This window comes from Carassius carassius, chromosome 33 (assembly GCF_963082965.1).
Source record: "Carassius carassius chromosome 33, fCarCar2.1, whole genome shotgun sequence".
Classification (NCBI taxonomy): domain Eukaryota; kingdom Metazoa; phylum Chordata; class Actinopteri; order Cypriniformes; family Cyprinidae; genus Carassius; species Carassius carassius.
Genome location: NC_081787.1, coordinates 8,630,773 through 8,653,158, shown reverse-complemented (window position 1 = coordinate 8,653,158; position 22,386 = coordinate 8,630,773). Strand labels below are relative to the sequence as shown.

Genomic DNA, 22,386 nt, shown 5'->3' with positions numbered 1-22,386 from the left:
TTTTTGGTATCTGATTTTTATTTTATTTTTTTTAATAGAAAAAAATATATATAAACTTAAAGTTATAAACATCATTGTCAATCAATGTATCCTTGCTGAATAAAAAGCACAGATTTCTTAATGACCCCAGATTTTTGAATGGTAGTGTACATGAAATTTAAGTTTAAATCCTTGATTGCTTCCTCTACACTTTTTCCACTTACTGATCTCTACAGAGGCAGCATAAAGCTTCACATTCTTGGAGAAGAAACCGCTATAAAGTAGATTATTGCATAGGACTCCTAAAATGTGTCAATCACACTCTTATTAATTTATTAAAAACAACATGAAGCAACGCTATAGAGAGAAATAGTTCATGGTTCTGTATAATGACATGAGAGATAACAGCCAGAGAAATACTCCACTCACACTATAATACCATATTAAAATCTGTGAAGTAAACTGAATTTTATGGCTCAGTATGAAGGTGCAAAGGACAGATATTTCAAAAGGCACAATGTGACATTTTGAATGATAGTGCTCTGAGTAAAACAGTTCCTTTAACAATACTCACTTGACAAGGGGTGGCTGAAACAAACCGGCCATTATAGATTATTATTATTATTTATTTATTCAACAATCCACCTAAAACTGACCACAGTTTAAGAGTTTTGGGCTAGATGGACAGGCAAGAGAAAAATCTGTGAGACATCCATTGATATGTAACCATGTGCTTTCATGTGTTGAATATTAAATATAGTAAAATTACCTAAATGTGCCTTAATAAAGCATCTATATGAATAAATTCCTTAATTTTATTTTGCAATGACTTTTCATAGAACTTGAAATGATACAATCAGGAGGATAAGACTTGTGCAAGAGTTTCACTATTTGTGTTCTTTTTCCTCACCTTTTCCTCACTTTTTTATTCCCCTCTCTCCAGATGTCCTAACACGGCCCATTTTAAAGTGCTTCAGAGACCAGCTTCATCCTGGCTGCTGTTCTGTGCCTGTCTGCTGCTTGGTTCAGGAGAAACATCAACATGCGCTCTCTGAGGAGTCAAGCCTCTTCTTCCATGACTCCGTCTATGTTGCGCAGGAGAAAGACCTGCATTGATCTGAACAACAGGAATTCTTCAGTTAAAGCTTGTTTTTATGTGCTTTATTAATCAGTTTTGCTTTTGAACAAACACTTTCTTCTCACTTCATCGATCCCTCTGTCCTCATCGTCAAGCTGAATAGACTGCATTAGAGAGAACAAATCCATCCTGCCACTTCTGCAGGGGCTAGTCGACACCTAGGATAAAGTGTTGCAAACATAAAAAAAAAAAAAATTCCTTCATGAAAACCCAAACCATTATTTAAAACAAAACCCTGCATCCTGAAAAACAGAAATTCAGCTACATTTTAAAAAATGGCCTAATATTACTGAATTTGATTATGAGGTATTCAAAACAAATCTATAAAAACTTTCCATCCTGTACAGTCAGGATTAGAAATCAGGATTAGGAATATAATAATTCATACCGTCAGAATAACTCATACATATGGAAATCATCTGAGAACTGAAACAACAATTGTAACGCGGCTCAGAAAAAGATTGTGTCCTTGTGGCAGGTTTTTAAGAGATAATTCAAAACCGGTTCACCTTGCAAATGATCATCAAAAGTAAAAATGCAATGAAATGCACGATATTGTGAGAAAGTGTGATGTGCTAGAGAAAAACATGCACTATTTTTTGGAATCGGCACCCCAGAAGTACTAAGAAACAAGTATTTGATTACATTTAGCAAATATGATGCAGGATTGTGCAATAGTAAAGAACATTAACATCTGGAAGGACTTTAAAAAGGTTAAATGTAATGAATTTAAATCGTTGGCCTCTGAGTGATCTAACCTTATCACTTTCTTGTACTGTAATAAGTGGGTTGGATGTAGCTGTATCTGCCCCATACGCGTCAGCAACACTCTCATCCAACTGCTCATCAAAGATCTGAGAATGACAGAGGCATAGAAATAAACATATACTTTTTGGTAAAACCAATTTGGAAATTAAATAGAAGCTGAGTAGCATCAAAATTGCATGTTACAGGACATTTTCTTACATCTCTTTCCTCCTCCTCATTACTGCTTTCCTCTTCTAGGCTTACTGAGTCCTCCTCTTCTTCCTCTTTCTGTTCATGTTCATTCCCTGCAGCTGCTTCATCGTGGACAGAAGGCTGACGGATGTCTGGCTTGGACTTCTTCCTCCAGAGGTCACTGTGGCGCTGTTTACTGCATGACACGATGCAACGTTTGGAATTTAATTCAGTTTTATTACTGAATATTATATATATATATATATATATATATATATATATATATATATATATATCTACCTAATTCTGTGAGTGGTTTCAATTTATCACTGATATATATGTAGCCTTTTCTGTCCAATTTTGTGTAAAAATGTCTTGATATCCCAACAAAATGAGTCAAGAAAGAGACTGCAGCTGAAATTAATTCCAATACGTTTTGGCAAATCTGTTATCTGCATAGAATATGCTGCATAAAGCCTCTGAAAATTACCTAATTGTGTCTAATAAAATGCGTATTTTATAGATATATCGGAAGTCTATTATTTAATATACAGTTTATGCTGCAGCTGATCAATCAGAATATAGGATTTCAGAAAGTTGTGTAATGTATACACTATCGTTCAATTCAATTCCGTAGTCAGTGAGATTTCTTTTGAAATAAATTAATATTTTTGTTTTGATTAATTCAGTGCGACCTTGCTGAATAAAAGTCACAGTGAAAACATTTAGAATGTTACAAAAGATTTCTACTTTAAATGCTTTTGAACTTTCTAAAAGAATTTACCCCCCCCCCCCCTCATATTAATCATCAGTATTCAACATCAATAATAAGAAATGTCTCAAGCAGCAAATAGCACACAAGGACCATGTTACAAAAAAGCCTGTAGTAATGACTGCTAAAAAGCTTTGCCATCACAGAAGTAAATTACATTTGAAAATATATTAAAACAGCTTTATATTGTAATAATAGTTTTGATCAAACAAATGTGGCCTTGGTGAGCATGAGAGACTTCTTTCAGAATCCCAAACTTACATAGCTGTGACGGTTTGAGATAAGTTTGTTTATCTGCACTATTCAGTTCCCTTATGTACACACGGTTGAACAACAATAATCCAGACCTGACTTGTTTGTACCTGAACATCTATTGAGATACTACACAAGTGGGAAAATGTCAGTTTTCCTGTGTGAATGCTTGTTTGTTCAAGTATGAAGTATAGCACCATAATGAGAGTGTAAGTCACCTGGCATTGAGGATGCCGCTGTATGTATGCAGCTGTTTGAGGAAACCTTCATTGGGCTGCACTATAGGCCGTCTTTCTCTCACATGGTGGAGGGCCTGCTCTAATGTCCAGCCCTGCTGCTTCATCAAGTAAGCAATTACTGTGGAGGCAGAGCGAGAGACGCCCATCTTACAATGGACCAGTATGGCCTGTCCACGCTTCCTGTATTATCATCAGAACAAAACAATGACATGATATATTAGAATGAGACAGAGCACAGAGACATACGCAAATATATTTCATAGGTGGTTAAGTATTCCATACTGCATGTGTGCCTTAATATAAACTAATGCATTTCACAGTCAGGGAAGACAGACTGCAAACATAAAAAGTAAATGCATGTCATCTATAGACCAAAATGAGGAAGAGGAGTGTGTGTGTGGGTTTGTGTGTGTGTTGAGCACCTCGCGTCACTGATGAACGTGTATGTGTTGGGCCAGTGTGAGAGTAGGTCGGTCGCCTCCACATCGTAAACTCTAATATTCATATAGGTGAAGGATTCTGGGAAAAAGTTGTCAATCTCCTTGGTAACGTTGAGGATGTAGCCCACACTACCAAAAACCATAAAAATAACGGTTCTTTCTATTCATCTGCTGCAGAAAATGTTCATTTAAAAGGATAACTTAATTATTTCAAATACATCCATTTGATCTTTCATTAAAAATAATTAATTATTTGAATCATAATTAATCCTGTATACTTGTTCTTCTGTAGTTCTTCAAAGTTGGCAGCATTCCATTCAGAACCCTTTGGGGGGAAAAGAGAGTCAGAGATAAATGACTGTGTTTTTCCAACAGTACCATTGCAGACAAGGCAGAAGACAAATGTTAACAGTCACCAAGTAAAGGTAGTCCAAGATTCTGGAAGGTTTGTCCATCTGTGCCATTGTGACCATCATCTCATTGTCAATATACTCTTTGTAGTCTTTCATGTCTGTGCCTAATTTGGACTCCAGGGCTGTTCGCACCTACAAACACGCAGAAAGAGTCACTGAAGCTCAACTGTATGGTGCTAGAAACTCCAAGATCATTGATTTGGGATACAAATAACATTAAATGGAAAGTCACATGATATACAATGCTTACAAACATCAAATCAAGCATCTCACTACACGAATGCTGCTCATGTTCATACCACAAAGATTCTATGGATAAGACAACAAGCCCAGGCACATTAACCTTAAGTAAGTTCTAAAGGAAGAGAGTCTTAAAAAGGTGCGTCTTCAGGCTCGACAATGACTGGGGTCAGTAAGTTTTGTTTGAAATAAATGAATAGATTTATTCAGCAGGGACACATTACATTAATCAAAGTGACAGTTAAGACACTTATAATAATAATAAAGATTTCTATTTCACAAGATGCTATTCTTTGGAATTTTCTAGAATGCTGTAAAAATGTATCTTGAGCACCAAATCAGCAAATAAGAAAGATTTCTGAAGGATCATGTGAAACTGAAGTAATGGCCACTGAAAATTAAGCTTTGCCAGGAATACAATTATATTTTAAAATATATTAAACTAGGAAAGCAGTTATTTAAAACGGTAGCAATATCAAAATATTAATATTTTACTGTATTTTCTAAATAAATACAGCCATGGTGTCCATAAGATAATTCTTTCAAAAAAAAAAAAATTCTAAGTTTTTAATTGTAGTGTACTTTGAATGACCTTAAAGGGGCCATAAAATAAATCCAGTCCACACCAGACCACTTTCTGAAAATAAGCTGCAAAAACATGCAAATTGTGAAATCTTTTGCAGCATGTTGCAATGCAATACTGGCTTTGCAAAGTGCCTGTTAGGGAAGGGTGGACACTAAAATCACAACCGTAAAAAAATAAATTAAAAAAATTGTTGCATACATATGCAAAAAATTAAACAATCATAACATACTGTAAAAAAAAAAAAAAAAAAAAAAAAATTTTAACAGGTGTTTTACCTATATTTAGAAATTTGCACTCCATTGCATTGTCTTTTAGTCTGTAATGTCCGTAACATTTTTACAGTGCATTTTACATTTTCTGATGTTATTTACATACATAAGGTCTTAAAGTAAACATGAAATTGTGTTCTAAACCATTTGACTTCTGTTATATGTCCTATTAACACCCCAAAATAATAGTGTGGAACTTGATTTTATCCATCAGGAACTGATTTTATCATAAAAAGTGGTCTATTGGTGACTAGAGGGGAGAGCTTGGTGACGTTGTGGAACATTGTTTGAAAAGCAGAGTAAAGCCTTACTCTCCTTCATTTTACCTGCTTAGAGGTAATGTTTTCCAAGTCCTCAGTCCTCATGATATCTCGTAGCTGGGTTTTGATCTCCCTCTCTACTGACTCCCGATTTGATGCCAATCGCACTACAGTGTCCTTCCTGACTGACTCCAGGCCAGTCATGGCCGCCCATTCATTAAGGCAGTGCTGGTCAGATTCCACATTCTCTCTGTAATGTTGTGCCCACTCCAGTCCACAGCCAGGTATGACAGCCCCACGTACGGCCCGTTCACAGCAGCCATGCAGCGCCTGCAACACAGACCTTGAGCAAAGTGAGAGAGACAAGAGAGTGTTGTGAACAAGCAGTCGACAAACCACAAACACATTTACAAGTTAAATAGCTAATTTAGAGGCTTTATGCAGATGTCTAATAGGCTATGTGTGATGACTGACTAAGGATCAGAAGAAAGACAGTTATATCGGCAATATCACAATAATAAAACAAATAGCATTATAACTGTGTGCAGTTAAGTGTGTGCAGTTGTGAGACCAAAGTCACACTGTATGTCGTTTCTGTTTGAGGAAACTAGTTGTTTCCTCAGCATTTCCTGCTTTAAAACTTACCACAACGTCTGAATGGACACAGGCTTAAAGATTCGTGTCACTTCTGCAGATGTCACACTGAAACCTCTGTAAAAGAACAAGTGCAACAAACTGTCAGAAAAGCAGAACTCTGTGGCTGAGGTTTCAACAGTGTACTAAGTTCTACAGAGCTAGGCAAACAAATTATAAAGTGGAAGATTTTCCATTTAAACCAAGCACAGGTCTATTTATTTGAAATGTTTAATTTTTTTTACATTTTATATTAAGTCCAGTTATATTGCTTAGTACATTTAGTGTTTATGGTTTCCTAATTTTCAAAAAAAAACAAAAACAAAGCAAAGACTTTGTACTTAAGCTGCCTTTAATTTAAAAGCTATGTGAAATTTGACTTTGATGAAAAGATAATGATATCAAGATTGCTTTCATAGTACTAAAATTAAACACACTTTTGCTTTTCTTGCTTTCCCTGCTATTATCATCATCATATATTTGCACTTTATTAATTGATTTCTGGTCAGAATAAATCAGTTTTATGTTCTTACCCATCTCCATCTAGGTAAACCTGTGTGTCACTCCATATTGGCAAGACAAGTCCAATAGTGCACTCATTACTGAGGTAGAGAGAGAGAGAGAAAATGTGTGAGGGACGTTTCTTGACCGGCTGAAATATAATAAAATGTTATTTAAAAATCTGCTAAATGTTTATATTTAAAGAAATTCACCCAAAATAAAATTTAAAAAAATAACATAAAATGTATAAAATATATTTTGAAAATGTCTCTGCATTTTTTTGTCAATATACACAAACTCACAACATTTACCAACATTTTTCACAGAAGAAATAAAGTAATACAGGTTTGGAGCGACATGAGGATAAGTAAATTATATATAAATATATAAATCATTTTTTGGTGAATTATCCCTTTGAAACTGCTACTTAACATAAACACCAAATTTTCTAAATATCTGCACATTCCAGTTCTAAAATAGTAGAATAAATACAGTCTCCTTGATTCAGCTGTGTTGTGAACAAATGTTATCAAAAATGCAATAGTATTTAGGCTGTAAGACAATAGGTATACAAACATTTAACATGCATGTCACACATACAATTTAATATTTCTCCATTTATCTCTAATGAAATCAAATCTGCTTTTGATGACTTAAAGGGATGCTATTATGCTTTTTCACTTTTTCAACTTTAGTTAGTCTGTAATGTTGCAGTTTGAGCATAAAAAGGTCTGCAAAGTTACAAAGCTCAAAGTCCAACTCAAAAGCAGATATTTTATTTTAAAAAAAAACGAACGACATCGTTTGGACTACAACGCATGTTTTCCGGGATTTGTGAGATCACAAATATCGACGAATGGGATGAGATGTTGATCTGCACTAGAGAAGGCCACGAGTGTTATCACTATGCAGGAGACACACTAGCTTTCCCAAGGCTGAAAAACTTAGAGTGGTTAAAATCATCTGGGTTTAAATCGCGCTCAAATTGATTTGATTTTTACGCAATATTTACAACTGAAGCTCGCAGCAGACGACTATGGTAAGGGGCATGTCATTTCCCCACCAGGCGCCGAGTACAGGCAATCATAGCACACACTGGCCCAGCTAACCAATCACATCAAATTTCATATTTCAGAAGGCGGGATTTCATTTGAAACAGGAACTATTCGAGCTGTTAATGCCAGACAGGGGAGAGAGGTATTGTAATAATGTAAAATATGTGAAGAAATATTGTTTTTCAAACAACCTAGTATGAGATGCTGTTGTAGTACACAATCAAAACAAAATCAAGACTTTGTAAAAGAGCATAATACGACCCCTTTAATAATTTAGTTTATTTAGATGTGCTACCTGTTTGAGCCTGGGAAGTCTATGCCAAGAAGTAGACTCTCCTGTTTTTTGATAAGTGTGCCAACGATAAGCAAATACCTCACTCTGACTGGGCTCACCGACTCCAAACGCACAGCCTGAGGCAGGGAGAAAGAGACATTCAGTTACATTGCAAATGAATCAGATACAGAAGTCTGAGCTGGATTCATTAGGATAATTAAAAAGTCCTAAGCAATTATAATGAGATCTTTGCCATTATTATAATTCAAGAACAGCACCCATGCATGTTGTTCAACACATAGGTTTTTTAAGACACAGAAAACTGTATTGTGTGTAACTGTATTCTTAAAGACAAAGCAAAGCTATTGTCATTTCTGTATAGCAGAAGATGGAACAAACTAAAGTGTCTCCAGAAACCACATTGCAGAACATGTGATGTTACATACGCAAAACATTGTCTCTAATAAACCCAGGCAGCAAGTGCAAACACTTCCATAAATCTCACACAGACAATAAATAATGCAAATGCATGAGGTATATTCAGACCCATTATTTTTCCAGTCATTTGTGATTATAACATTTATTTAGCAGAGGCTTTGTTTCATTTGTTTCATCAATCCTAAACATCGAAAGGCAGTGTAGTTAAACAAGAGTGGTTAGAGGAAATCCTAACCAGTTTGACTGTGTCCTCCGGTCGTAGTAACGAAATCATTGCATGCAAATGTCTGTGTTGAGTGTCAGAGGCTCGGCCTCCTTGTCTAGGACCTAGCAGAGAGGGTACGGTTTCTTCTTGCAATCCCTCCCTCTCTCCTTCTCCCACCAGGAGCACTGCCCCCTTAACCAGGGCAAAACTTTCTCTGGGGTGCGGAAATAAAAAACTTAATCAGTTACGCATTTCTGGAGGAAACACTATATAACTAAATTACACACGCATGATTGAAACTATCACAAACACTCACCTTTTCTGAAGTCTACCTCTTCTTGGAATAGGCTCATCCTTGAAAATAAAATTAAGCTGATTACAATTTATTGAAAAAGAAGTTACAGGAAATTATATAAGATCTATAATTATTATAAGATCTGCCCAGTGAATGGTGATGTTAAAAATGGGTGGTGGGTGAATTGATTATGTGATGCATTTAATTGCAAACAGACTAGATTCTGCTCGACTCCTCTGGATCATCTGACTCAGTTAGTGCTATTTGCCAAAACATCTGAATAAAAACTTGCATCTGGGAAGGGCTTTTTAGCTTTTTTTTCACCCATAACTCACTCTGAGATGAGTGACTGGGTGAAAAAATAAAAATAATTAAACACACATTAAAAAAGGAAACCTGTTAACACAATGACAAGGCTTTTGGAAAAAAATTGCCAACTGTAATGCAGTGACAGTATGATAAGACACTGAGGAAGCTCATACTAAAGACGACAAATAGAGTGAGAGAGAAATACAGAGAGAAGGACACCAAAGAGGCTGTTATCAGTGCTTCTATGGAATGAAAGAGGAGACAGTAACATTACCTGTTATGTGACTGACGTGTCCCGACAGAGACAAGAAAAGCAAGAGAGGGGGGGTGTAGAGGAGGGGCAATGAGGTTTTAGGTTAAAGCTCTGGTGAGACTTTACTCAAAATAGTCTAAACATAGTGTTTTATAGAATCATATACACAGTATGCATGGGGTATGGGTGAAAATGGAATCTTGTGTTATATAATAAATACAAAGCCTACAAGAAGAGCAATTAAAGTTATCAAGCATTTTGGCTCTTTAGCAGAATCCTCACATAATTCTGGGGCTTTTTTTTGGAACAGCATGAAATTAATTATCATATTCAGATTCACAGTAAAATTTGGAAAGCTATGGAGCACTAACAAATCATACATAAACTTGTGTACAGAAAAAGGTGTAGAGTAAATGGACACACGTGGAGGGAGTGGGAGTAGGGTGAAAGAATGTGAGGAGCACTGCAACTGACACACACAAAAAGTGCAGATTTTCTTCTGTAGCATTTTAGAAGTACATTTGTACATTTTCATTAAGCAAAATAAAACTCACCGGTGTTGTGCAAATAGACTGCGCTCTGTGCAAGGTCAGCAAAGCCATTCCACAGCCGGTTATCCTGCTTTAACACCAGCAGATGAGTCTGAGCAGCTCAACAGAATGCTTGCAAGTTTACTGGGTTGAGTAGGACAAAAAAAAAATTTAATACACAAACTGATGAATGGTACTACATCTGAAAATACAATACTTTATCAAGATGTTTAACTAGACTGAATTATTTCAGAGCAGTCTCAGAATCTGTTAATAACATCCAAAACATTTCGCCACCTATATGTAATTTTCACAAATAGGGTACAAAACAGGCCCTAAAACTCGTTTTAATAAATAATGTAATTTTATTTATAAAGTGGGAGAAAGGAGATGATTAACCTTCCAAGAGTGTTTATCATTAACCTCAGGCAGTCAAATAAAATTTTAAAAGAGCAGTTTTATTTTCCATTCATTTTCTACAGGGTTTCACCATAGAAAGAAACTTATATTTAACACTACAACTTCTTTTCAAATTCTAAAAATTAAAAATAATAATAATTTACTAAATTTTAATATCTTGCCAGAAAATGTAGAACAAAAAATGTGGGAGTGATATTAATAATTAAAAACAGTTTTTGATAATTAATACTAATTTTAATTTATAAAAAAAAAATCAACTCAATTTCAAAAGTCATTTCAAATGACTGTCAAAATTATGACACTGCAGGATGATTTTAATTTTTAGATAATTTCAGATCTAAGGTCAAAAGGTCAATGCATCCTGAAGTGGGATCAAATTCTCAATTTTAATCTGATATAATTTATAATAATAATAATAATAATAATATTTAAACAATAGTGTATCAAGTATTTATAACGTGTAAAAACAAAATAAACTAAATTAATTTGTGCTTTTAATGTCTTAAAAGTCAAGGAACGACAGAGAGTGTATCGTATTATTAGTGTAACGTGCTATTAATTCACAACACAAATCACGTAACGAAACAGATACTGAAAATAAACGACCAAATGGTTCTGCGGTCTAAGATGGAGAGAGACATACCGTGTATTTCTTCGCCATATCCATGACACATTCTAATAAAACGCGTAACCGATCCCACATACTCTGAAATATCAGCAGATATCATAATATGCGATCGATGTGTTGAATACGTGCATGCGGCTGCGCGCGTCATGTATACGGTCTAAAATACCTCAGCTCAAGCATTTGCTTTTACAAGACAGACTTGCAATCTATGCATGTTAGCTTTTTCAGTTCAGTCGCGATAGAGTATTGCCACATACCTAATGTCCTGTTATTATGCCTGTAGGCTGAGGCTTTATGCTTATGTAGCTCCAACACAGCTGTTTTGACCAACAACAGACTCGAGCCTTGTCATTTCCAGTTCCTTAAGAAAAGCAAAGAAGGGCGGACTAAACATGGAGAGTTCGCTTACCTGATGCGCTGAAACGCTGTGAAATGAAAAGGATTCCCTCCTAACTGAATCTTCCACGAGAAAATCGTGTTAGTTCTTTTGATCCTATGACCACAACTTTTGCATTGGTCCAAAATCCATTTAAAGGGGAAGGCAGACTACTATAGCATGAAACCAGGAAGACTTATTCTCGGCCGAGAAAAGTAAATGTGCCCTTAAATGGAAGAGGCGGATCGGGAGTTATTCGTCTATTAAAGCGACAGAGACATTCTATTTAGTTCATCGGAGGTTGAGTAACGTAATGCATTGTCGCATTAAAAATGCAATGTTGTGAAATGTTACTGTAGAGAGGAACAGCAACAAGAAGTGTTTACATAACAATATTGTGTTCACACTAAAAACAAACTAAATGCATTTGCTTGCAATTGCACATGTTCCATGTGGCATTCTCTAATACTTTGTACATCAGTTATTTCCAGTCCTTGAATTTTATTGACATATTGATTTTTTTACAGTTATGCCAGTAGGAGGCAACCAGTGACTAATCACGCACTAAACACCGTCTAGACTCTAGTGTACAAATATTAAAAGTGTACCGAATGGACCCCTACCATAGACTGTATAAAAAGACCCCTACTAACACTTAACAGACGAATTCTACTTCATATACAAAACATATAACACGAGACATTACAAACGGACACACTTCACACAACGAATGACGACGTTAGCAATAGACTGCTTAAAGACACTGAACTCACATTTGAAGGTGTTTTCTGTAGCGTTACTGACGTCATCTACTACCACTCCGGCGTCTGCGGCTCGAGCCACCGGGTAAACCCGCCCCATTCAGCATTCTACTGTTTGTTTTTTCTTCTGTTTAATAGGTTTAATAGGTTCATCATACAGGTACACGAAATGCACTTTTGATTGCAGTTTTCATTGTGAACACCCTACTCACATTATTTATTTTTTTAATCACATTTAAATTCCTGTCCCATTCACAAGTTTTTGGTTAAATAAACATTACTTACACACTATAAGTATTTATAAGTGCATTTAGGTGAATCTACGTTTCATTTTCAGGTAAGTATTTACTTATTTGAGGTGCATGTGTGAACCTGTTTTTATAAAGTCTATGGTGGGAACTGTGTTGGAATGTCCAGTGAGGCTGAGAAAACAGTTTCTTCTCGGCCGTAAACACACTAATTTTATTTTGTATTTCGCAAGCAGGCGGGGATTATGCATGCAAATATATTATCTTGTGACGTTTATAGGTAACCGCTGCTAGAGTAGAGTAGATTCCAAAATATGACGACCCGTTAAGGCGGTTCAGAGTCGACTCTTTCATTTGAGAGACACTATCTTTATTAATCATGCGTTTTTTATTTGCAGACTGTTTACATTGAAGGATAGTATGGAAGCATATGGGTAGCGATATTCAATTTGGAATGTAATATGCAAAATGACAATGCAATATGTAAAATGGCAACGCATTTCTGTATTTACATTTACATTTTCCAATACATTTGTGTTGGTGCAAAAATGAAAAAGAAAATTAAATTACATAATTTTCATTTGGCATTTCCTACACCAGTTTTAATATGTAAAATGAATACTAATTTTAACGCTTTATAAGTTGCAAAATTAAAATGAAAATGTATTACAGAAATGATTAGATATGTATAACATGTTCAAGCAAAAACTGTGGCAAAATTATCATTTAAATGCTATTTTTCTTAAATGCATTAACACTCAGAGTCAAGACACTTCGATTGCATTTTCATTCAATGTCCCGAAATGAAGGTAGCAAAATTCAATGCGCACATTGAAAATGCATTCCGAACCGATCACGTGTCCGCCCCCTCCCGCCATGTCAATCACTGCGTGAACAAGGCGGGGCTTGCAGAAGGTCAGAGACTCAAATCTCAAGAAGAGGATTCAAGTGAGAGAACATGAACAAGACCGTTGGTCCGTGTACGTTTTGATCATTTCTGTTTATGGCTTCAATATTTCATTCGCACTTGTGGGCGGTGCTGAAGCGCTCCTTTCATCGGATTGGTCGAATCGCTCCACCTTAAGCACAGTCTTTTCATTCTTTCAGGCAGAATAAGAGTCAGTGCGAGTGAAGCACTGTAATGTCTGAAACCACCGCTCACTGTTCATTAGCATAATATTTGAATCCGATGATGCTGGCCACATAATTCGTAATGCTGCGACTTGCAAGAGACCCCGTTAAATTATTTATAAATAAAATTAAATAGAATTTTTCTGGGAAGGTAAGTCTGGCCAGTTATACAGCAACACGAGTCAGACGAGTCTGAAGATCTGAGCTGAATTTGGTGAAACATTAAAGTTCTAGTCTGTGTCAATTACTCTCATAATAAATAATAATAATAATGTTACCCGTATTTTTCGGTATAAGTTGCATCAGTCCAAAAATAAGTCATGACGAGGAAAAAAACACATATAAGTCGCATTTATTCAGAACCAAGAGAAAACATTACCGTCTACAGCCGCGAGAGGGCGCGCTAGGGTAGGCTACAGGAGCACTGAGCAGCATAGAGCTAATTTTACTATTTTTATTTCAGAAATGTAATATTAATTTTTACAATTATTTATTAATGTCACACACACATACCTAGTGCCTTATGACTTAAAAGATGAGAGTGCTAAATGTTACAGACATGGAACTGTTCAGTTTATTATTGATTTTTATTTCCACTTCACTTTTTTCCAAAGAGACAGAACTATTTGCACTGTATTTATCAGTGGGACAATATTCATACAATACTACAACCTAGAAATAATTTGCAGGTCTCAGCAGCACGAATTATGTGCCCAGAACTATTTGCACTGTATTTATCAGTGGGACAATATTCATACAATACTACAACCTAGAAATAATTTGCAGGTCTCAGCAGCACGAATTATGTGCCCAGCTACATCTGATTCAAATATTATGCTAATTAACAGTGAGCTGTGGTTTCAGACATTCCAGTGTCACACTCGCACTGACTCTTATTCTGCCTGAAAGAATGAAAAGACCGAGTTGAAGGTGGCATGATTCGACCAACCAGATGAAAGCAGCATTTCAGCTCCGCCCACCAGTGCGAATGAAATATTAAAGCCATAAACTGAAATGATCAAAACTTACACGGACTGTAGAAAGTTTGAATATGTTTTCTTGAGTCAATGATCACACTGAATGTAGATGACTAGGTTTAATCTCACATTTCTGTTAACCGCCAGCCGATACAGATCAGAGAACAAATCTAACTCGCCACCGGGCATTCTGATTGGATGCCCCGACACAGTACGGTGGCTCATAATAAACAAACTGCATAATCATTTAACCAAACGACCTACATCCCTTCCTTTTAGTATTTAGCCCTATCAAACAAGGCAACACTGGTAAACATAACTTTGCAACATGAATCAAACAAATTAGGTTAGATGGATACCTCACATTGCACTTTAACAGTTGGGCCTCTTCATAACCTACTGATCACCAAGAGTGTTTAAAGTCCTTCAAAATGTCACAATACTGGACACGCTGGATAGCTGGGGTGAAATTACACAAAGAAGAAAACTTTTTTTTTTTTTTACTAGATGTATTTGGGATTTGGTCTGCAGATGCGACCTGAACGTGTGGTGTATGGTGTGTCGTGGTTCTTAATGGGTGATTGCGCTGTGGACTTGGGCTGGGGGGAGGATGGGTATTGTAGTTGCGCAGTGTTTGGTGTCACCATTTGTGGTGAAGGAAAACCATAGGGGAGCTGGTGTCCTGAGGGTCTGGGTCATCAAGGAGCTGTGGTAATGGCTCCTCAGCCACAGGAAGTCTGGACGGCGATTTCTCCTGTAAGCCTTCCCATCTGCTTGAACTATGTAGGACCGTGGTTCCTTACTCATCTCCTTTACTGTTCCAAGTTTGTCGAAGCCTTTCACTGTCTGCATGCGGACCGCTTGTCCCTCTGCCCAGCGGCTGTAGTGGGTGACTCGACTTGTCATAGCAGCGCTTCAGTGTGAGTCTTTTGTTGAGGAGTTGAGCGGTGACTTGTTTGACATTCCTCGGGGTAGGCTCCAGCAGTTTAGTGCTCACTGGAATGGCTGCGCGAGTTTGGCGAGACATAAGGCGCTCAGCAGGAGAACCTAATGTTGGGTCCCAGGGAATGTTTCGGAGGTTCAGAATATTGAGGAACACATCAGACCCATCCCTGTTTGATTTCTCCATTAGTTGCTTGGCACTGCGGACTGCTCTTTCCGCGAGTCCATTTGACTGGGGAAACTCTGGGCTGCCTGTGGTATGAGTAAAATCCCATTGCTCAGCAAAATCCTTAAAGTGCTGGCTGGTGTATTGTTTAGCATTGTCAGTGAGGAGTATGTGAGGCGTACCATGTACCGAAAAGTGTCTTTTTAATTTGGATATAACGGATGATGAGGTCAAGTCTCGAAGGAGGTCGACTTCGAACCAGCCGGAATACGAATCCACGAGAACTTGATAGTGTTTGCCATGCCAATCAAGAATGTCTGCGGCCACTGTGGACCATGGCAGATCTGGGACAGGGTGGAGCTGGAGGGGCTCTTTCCGCTGATGCGACTTTGTGCTATTGCATACTGCACATGAGAGCAACTCTTCTGTGATGTTCTTTGACATTGTGGGCCAAGAAATTACACCTCTAGCTCTTCGCTTGGTTGCCTCAATACCTGGGTGGCCTTTGTGTACAATGTTGATGTACTCCTTGTGCAGGGATCGTGGAATGACGGCTTTATGGCCTTTCATGACGATACCATCCTCCACTGTCAGCTCATCTCTGTATGGAAAAAATTGTCTAATGGCAGACTGGAGCTGGCTTTCTCTGGTGGGCCATCCACGTCGAATGACAGTGGTAAGCGTTTGTAGCACCTCATCCTCTGCTGTGTGTCTACGGAGTTCCTCCAGGCGTGATGAGGAGATGTAGCTCACGCTCATGACTTCGTAGTCAACGTTTTCAATAGGGCTGTGTGGTGCTTGTGAGCTGGGAGCTCTTGAGAGGGTGTCTGCCAAGTACATGTACTTGCCCTTTTTGTAGATCAGGCTGATATCGTAGCTTTGCAGCCGAAGCAACATTCTCTGGAGACAGGAGCGGCATGGATGGGCTTTTTCATGATAGTGACTAAAGGCTGGTGGTCAGTTTCTACGATTGTGGGCTTTCCATAGACATAGTCTTTGAATTTTGTGCAGGCAAACACAACAGCCAGAAGCTCCTTTTCTATTTGAGCATATCGCGTCTCCGTGTCCGTGAGAGCACGCGATGCGAAGGCTACTGGTCTACCGTTCTGTAAGCATGCTACTCCTAGTCCATAACATGACGCGTCGCAAGTCAGTGTAACTGGGTCTTTGACATTGTAGTATGCCAGTACTGATGGGCTGGACAGGCATGATTTGAGGCGCTCAAAAGCCTCTTGATGCTGTTGAAACCAGCACCATGCTGTCTCTTTGGAGGTGAGTTTCCTAAGGGGCGTTGCGATGTCGCTGAGATTTGGGATGTACTTGCTAAGGTAATTGACCATGCCCAGGAAGCGTTGTAGTGCGGTCACATCTGTAGGCACTGGCATGTCATTGATCGCTGCAGTTTTAGACGGGTCTGCTTTTAGGCCTACGCTTGTGAAGATGTGGCCTACGTACGCTACCTGGTCCAGACGAAATTTACACTTGTTCGGGTTTAACCTGAGATTGACTTCCCATGCCCTTTCGAGCACCTTTCTCAAGTTGGCGTCATGTTCAGCCACTCTGCGGCCTCCTATTATGATGTCATCGACGATGACTGAGCAGGGGTAACCCGCAAACAGTTGTTCCATGGAGCGCTGAAATACTTCACTTGTGGAATTTATGCCGAAGGGCATCCTTAGAAATCTGTAGCGTCCAAATGGAGTGCTGAATGTGGTCAGCAGTGACGATTTCTTGTCAAGACGTATCTGCCAGAACGAATTCTTTGCATCCAGGACAGAAAACACTGTTGCCCCGGACATTTGTGCTGCCACCTCTTCAACGCTGCGCATTGGGTGATGGGGTCTTTTCAGTGTGGTGTTGAGGTCTTTGGGGTTGATTCATAGTCTGATTTCTCGCTTATCCTTCTTATGTGCTGCCACCATGGACGATACCCAGTCGGTTGGTTGCGTGACTGGTGTTATGACACCTATGCTTTGCATACGTTCAAGTTCAGCTTTAACTCTTTCTTGCATTGCAACGGGGATACGGTGAGCTGGGCGGACGACAGGCTGTATGCTGGTATCCAAAATCATGGAGTATGTGACCGGAAGTTCTCCCAACTCGTCACTGAACAGGTCTTTGTACTGTGTAAATGTCTGTGAGCTGAAGTCCGTGCCGCTCTCCACGCTGATCTGATGGACGTCTGAACTCATTTTCACAACCCCCATGTCCATACATGCACGAAATCCTAGCAGTGGTTGCACTGCTCTGTCCACAATGAAAAACGGCAATGAGCGGTTCTGCTCCTTTAAACAGCACCGAAGAGTGGCGACGCCACTGGTCTCTATTCTGGTGCCTCCATAGGCAACAAGGCTAGCCGCGTTCTTCTGCTTTAGAAGTAATTTGCCGCTATTAAGTCCCCTGAAAGTGTCAAGTGACATCACATTGCATTTTGCTCCTGTGTCCACTTTCATCTCAGTGGGCTTGCCGTTTATATGCATTGTGACAAATCCTTCATCCTTTTCAATGGCTTTTAAAATCACACAATCAACGTGACTGTCAACTTCAACGCTGTCCACATAAAACGTTCCATCTTCACATGTTTGTTCCTCTATTTCTATCTCATTAACAGTCTGTCTGCCAGTTTTCTGTCTAGGATGTTGCCTATTTTGGCTGCACGGTTTAGACTTGCAGCAACTTTTAAAGTGGTTAAACTTTTGGCAGCTGTGACACTGTTGTCCGAATGCTGGACACTTTTCCCGCTTAGCTGCGTGGCTGCCTCCACAATTATTGCACCTCGTGATAGTCTGTGAGGGGGGCTGGGACTTTACATACTGCATTCTATTTGAAACTAACCTAACTGCATCCACGCTGGCAGCATTACTTTGTGATGATAACGTCTTGCTGCTTTCCTTGGTCATCTCGTGTATCTGACATATTGAAATGGCTTTGGCAAGTGTTAGCTCGCTATCTCTTAACGGAGCTTTTCTCAAAGTGTCACTGGTGACGCCACACACGATGCGGTCACAGATCAGCTCCTCTGTAAGGTCTCCGAAGCTGCAGTGTTTAGCCTTAATCCTTAAATCACTAATGAATGATTCAATGCTCTCACCTTGTTTCTGACCTCTGGTATGAAATTTGTGTCTTTCCATCGTCCTGTTGTTTTGAGGATTGCAGATTTCACGAAATTTTTTCTTCAAACATTCGGGGTCCTCTCGAGATTCAGCAGGTGTAATGATCCTTCCGCCATCTCCCGGCGCGCGCACTTCAGCAGCGTTGGCGAAAGAATGCTCTCGTTCGATGGCATCTGGGCCAGCAATGTTGAGAAGGATGTAAGCTTGGGTCTTTGCTAGCTTGTCTGAATGTGCGGCAGCAATAAAAATATCGTACTCCCGCTCAAAAATACGCCAATTCTTGGCGATATTTTCATCAAAACCGAGAGGGTCGGGTCTGCGAAATCCATCCGCCATCACGTTGGGTAAAGTTAGAGGAAAACAACGTTGTCAAATGGCGATAGCTATGCTAGCACAGTCCAATGTAACAGGTTGTTCAACGACGACAGAAAGAAATACTCACTGGCGAGAAGTTCGTACTCACTTCTGACACCATGTAGAAAGTTTGAATATGTTTTCTTGAGTCAATGATCACACTGAATGTAGATGACTGCGTTTAATCTCACATTTCTGTTAACCGCCAGCCGATACAGATCAGAGAACAAATCTAACTCGCCACCGGGCATTCTGATTGGATGCCCCGCCACAGTAAGGTGGCTCATAATAAACAAACTGCATAATCATTTAACCAAACGACCTACACGGACCAACTGTCTTGTCCATGTTCTCTCACTTGAATCCTCTTCTTGAGATTTGAGATCTCTGACCTTCTGCAAGCCCCGCCTTGTTCACGCAGTGATTGACATGGCGGGAGGGGGCGGACACGTGATCGGCTCGGAATCAGACCCCGAAGCCGCCGCCAGGCGCCGCCATTTGCGCCATTTAGAATTTCAGCCGCCGCCAGCCAATAATTTCCTAAGCCAAATTGAGCCGCCATCTGATAAAGTTTGGCTGAGCCGGCTAGAATTATTTGCATCATATAATAATTCTATCACATAGAGACATACACACACACGAAATATATAAACAATACACGAGATCTATTTTCCCACTGGTTTCATAACAGCACCGTCTTGTTGCTCGTTGCTACGATACACAGACTCACAGTGAATTGACGACCAATTAAAATTGCTCGTTTTCCGTACAGAAGAAGCGATGCATTTTTTTTCTCGCACTGAGTTGAAATGGCGGAAAGAAACAAGCAAGGTAATTTTGATCTCACTTCTCACTTACTTTCCTAATTCCTAGGTACTTTTTTTTAGGCCTAGCCAGACTTTTGTTAAATCTTCAGGGCACGGTTGCACAAACACCTGAATCAAAGATTGATGTTATGAACCAAATATTCTGGAACGGAGAGATTTATATCACTGAACGTGATATTACTGCAGTAACAAACCACCGTTTCCACATTGCTAATTCACGACGCATGCTTCAGTGTACATTGAAGTGAAATGTGCAAAACTTTGTCCAAAATAATACTGATAACAGTGTGTGTTTATATTAAGGCGAGACACGGCAGGCAAAAACATCGTTTTTTTTCCTGGTCACTTTTGAGATTTTTTGATATTTGTCTTCAATAACATATCTTCTTTCAGACTTGTGGTGAAAAATAGTCCGAAATACACATTTAGGTCTTTATTTTACTACACTTCGTCTGTTTGCGTCTGTAGATTTCTCATGAATTCAACAGTTTGCGTTCTTAATCAATACTTCTCCGCGATCTCTGCCGTCACCCTCTCAATCATGCACCGTTTAGCTCTCTCTCGTCTGTACAGTCCTGTTGGATCCGAATATGGTCATTTCCTTTTTATCAGCAACCAATCATGAAAGTAAAAAGACTGAATGCGCGATCTCATTGTCTGATGATGATAAATCTTTGAAGCCCGTTTTCTCAAAATGACCTTTCTCTCATACTCCAAGTGCGAAATCTCCACTTCAGTAGTACCTAGTTATATTATGAAGACATTTCCAGAGGGATTTGTAAATATATTATTCCTAGCCTGATATATAACATTTTATTCCAAAAAACATGGCGAAAATAATTTTTTTTAAGGCTATTGACACAGTATATTCTGATTTACAGGATAACAAAAGTAGATATCCATAAATCCCTCTGTAATTTTTTACCATCAATTGTAGGCTATTTTAAAATGTTTAGTAGCATACAGACTACAAAATTAATATTTGCATACGTTGTGAAAGTAAAATCTGGTGTTTTCTTTATTACATTGTATTGCATAGAAATATAGTGTAAGCCATGCATTGCTTGGGAAGATTGAGATCTAGTTAATCAGTATAACAGACATCTGTAGACACGAAGTGGCAGCTTCAGCCATTTGCAGCTATGAAAAGTTTGGCGGCTGCAGCAGCCATTTAGGTTTTGGCTGAGCCGGCTAGCCAGCCAATAACTTCATCAGCCATCCATTATTCTCAAAACAAATGGTTTCGGGCTGTACTCGGAATGCATTTTCAATGTGCGCATTGAATTTTGCTACATTCATTGCGGGACACTGAATGAAAATGCAATCGTAAGTGTCTTGACTGTGAGTGTTAATACATTTAAGAAAAATAGCATTTAAAATGATAATTTTGCCACAGTTTTTGCTTGAACATGTTATACATATCTAATCATTTCTGTAATACATTTTCATTTTGATTTTGCAACTTATAAAGCGTTAAAATTAGTTTTCATTTTACATATTAAAACTGGTGTATGAGATGGCAAATGAAAATTATGTAATTTCATTTTCTTTTTCATTTTGCACCAAACGTTGCACAAATGTATTAGAAAATGTAAATACAGAAATGCATTCTAGATATGCAATTCTATATATATATATATATATATATATATATATATATATATATATATATATATATATATATATATTGTTCATTCAGACTGATTCGCGAATCCAGATCGCGTATGCAGAGGCAGGATTTATCGCAAGAAACAATCATAATTAATTCAGAATTTATCAAATGCGTGAATGTGATTAGTAATGAGTATATGTATATATATATATATATATATATATATATATATATATATATATATATATATATATATATATATATATATATATATATATATATATATTTGTTTTTTAATTATTCCATATTTTTGCTATTATGGAATACTAATCATCATTAGACCTTATTTGTTTATCCAGTTTCCAGAAAAACGATTATGGAACAGCAGTGCCACCATCAGTCCAAGTGCTTATTACACAGAAGGCTTTCAAGTCCGACTGGTGCAATAGTGGAAGAAATTTTGTGCTGAGATACTGTTGAGACGCTAGTCGTCTGAAGGCTGCGTGGGATGCACTGCCTGGGACTAAACTCTGTCAGGAATTAGTTATCCGAACGATTACTTCGGATATAGCAGAATATTTATGGTCATATTTCCGCTTGACGTCCAATGCAATGAACAAATTTATTATTATTTTTGTTGAGTTGTGCATCATTTATCAGACTCTGGGTGATTTGACTGAGGGTAAGAGATCTTTATATTCTCATGCTTTGTGAAACTATAATCTTCACTGGATTGAACAGCGCAAGGTTATTTTTGTAGAGTACAGAATTTAAACTTTATTGACCGTTCAGCTGTGAATTTGTTTACATG

General features: G+C 38.2%; 1 protein-coding gene and 1 long non-coding RNA gene across 5 annotated transcripts in view; one reads left to right on the top strand and one right to left on the bottom strand.

The window, feature by feature from the left end:
* Positions 1 to 22,386, top strand: part of LOC132114224 (uncharacterized) — a 534,277-nt gene that overhangs the window by 216,260 nt on the left and 295,631 nt on the right. The window lies entirely within an intron of this gene.
* On the bottom strand, positions 64 to 12,240 carry LOC132113686 (protein phosphatase Slingshot homolog 3-like). Of its 4 annotated transcripts, none has more exons than XM_059521597.1 (16): positions 12,218 to 12,240; positions 10,045 to 10,164; positions 8,950 to 8,987; positions 8,664 to 8,847; positions 8,012 to 8,127; positions 6,694 to 6,762; positions 6,173 to 6,238; positions 5,594 to 5,870; positions 4,176 to 4,304; positions 4,038 to 4,084; positions 3,742 to 3,888; positions 3,299 to 3,499; positions 2,084 to 2,252; positions 1,876 to 1,971; positions 1,183 to 1,275; positions 64 to 1,096 (listed from the first exon to the last, which is right to left on the bottom strand). In XM_059521597.1, the coding sequence occupies exons 2-16, from the start codon at positions 10,090 to 10,092 to the stop codon at positions 953 to 955; spliced, it is 1,824 nt and encodes a 607-aa protein (XP_059377580.1). In that variant the 5' UTR covers positions 10,093 to 10,164; positions 12,218 to 12,240; the 3' UTR covers positions 64 to 952. The 4 variants fall into 4 exon arrangements, with proteins under 4 accessions (XP_059377580.1, XP_059377577.1, XP_059377578.1 ...); XM_059521594.1 differs by lacking the exon at positions 12,218 to 12,240 and adding an exon at positions 11,478 to 11,654; XM_059521595.1 differs by lacking the exon at positions 12,218 to 12,240 and adding an exon at positions 11,326 to 11,469.

Excerpts from the sequence above, each read along its gene's own strand:
- LOC132113686 (XM_059521597.1), bottom strand. The coding sequence starts at position 10,092 with ATGGCTTTGCTGACCTTGCACAGAGCGCAGTCTATTTGCACAACACCG. Across the intron at positions 6,239-6,693 it reads GTTTACCTAGATGGAGATGG|AGGTTTCAGTGTGACATCTG; the intron begins GTAAGAACATAA and ends GTTCTTTTACAG. Across the intron at positions 1,097-1,182 it reads AGGACAGAGGGATCGATGAA|ATCAATGCAGGTCTTTCTCC; the intron begins GTGAGAAGAAAG and ends CCTGTTGTTCAG.